General features: G+C 41.5%; 1 protein-coding gene across 1 annotated transcript in view; it reads left to right on the top strand.

Annotated features, from left to right (window-relative positions):
- The first annotated feature begins 100 nt into the window (after nt 1-100).
- LOC107579926 (ras-associating and dilute domain-containing protein-like) overlaps nt 101-677 on the top strand; it is a 2901-nt gene continuing 2324 nt past the window's right edge. Inside the window, exon 1 of the mRNA XM_016265708.1 lies at nt 101-531. Coding sequence (XP_016121194.1) covers nt 376-531 — 156 coding nt within the window. The 5' untranslated portion in view covers nt 101-375. The remainder of the gene's footprint in view (nt 532-677) is intronic.

The raw sequence follows: 677 nt of genomic DNA on the forward strand, positions 1-677 counted from the left end.
ATGGGAATTTACAGTTGGCTTGCTGGCTGGAATCTTAATCGGGACAGGCATTGTTCAGGACGCTGGCCGGGTGGCCGAGGGTTTCCACCAACCCAGAGCAGATCTTTATGATAACATGAAAAGATATCATAAAATCAGGGTTCATACTTCATACTATCATATACTGTGAAAGTCGACAAGTGACTACTTAGATTTTTCAATTCGGCTTTCATTTTGACTGTCATGAAGTAATCACAATTATAATAATCTTGACAACCTTGAAACAGCTTTCATGTTCTTCATGCAAAGTATAATTTCTGATTTCTTTCTTCTGAACATGAGATGATGTTGACCTGGACATGCTTCTGAACTAGTGAAGACTCTGCTGATAATGTGATGTTTGATTGTGTTTTCTCAGTAGAGAACGGCATCACGGGAAACCACAGAACAGAGGAGGAGGAGGAGGAGGAGGAGGAGGATAGAGGCGAGGTGTTCACCGTAGAGCTGATGAGAGGACCTCATGGTCTTGGGCTGGCGCTGGTGGATGGAATGGTGAGAATGATCTTTGTTGTATTTTTCTTTTCTATGTATCATTCTGTACTTGTGTACTTGTCTCTCGCCCTTGTGCTAGTGTACATGGGTCTCCTAGACTATGTACAGTATGTAAATGTTTATGATTTTATGGAATACTTGCATGA

This window comes from Sinocyclocheilus grahami, unplaced genomic scaffold, assembly GCF_001515645.1.
Source record: "Sinocyclocheilus grahami isolate Dianchi unplaced genomic scaffold, SAMN03320097.WGS_v1.1 scaffold21900.1, whole genome shotgun sequence".
Classification (NCBI taxonomy): Eukaryota; Metazoa; Chordata; class Actinopteri; order Cypriniformes; family Cyprinidae; genus Sinocyclocheilus; species Sinocyclocheilus grahami.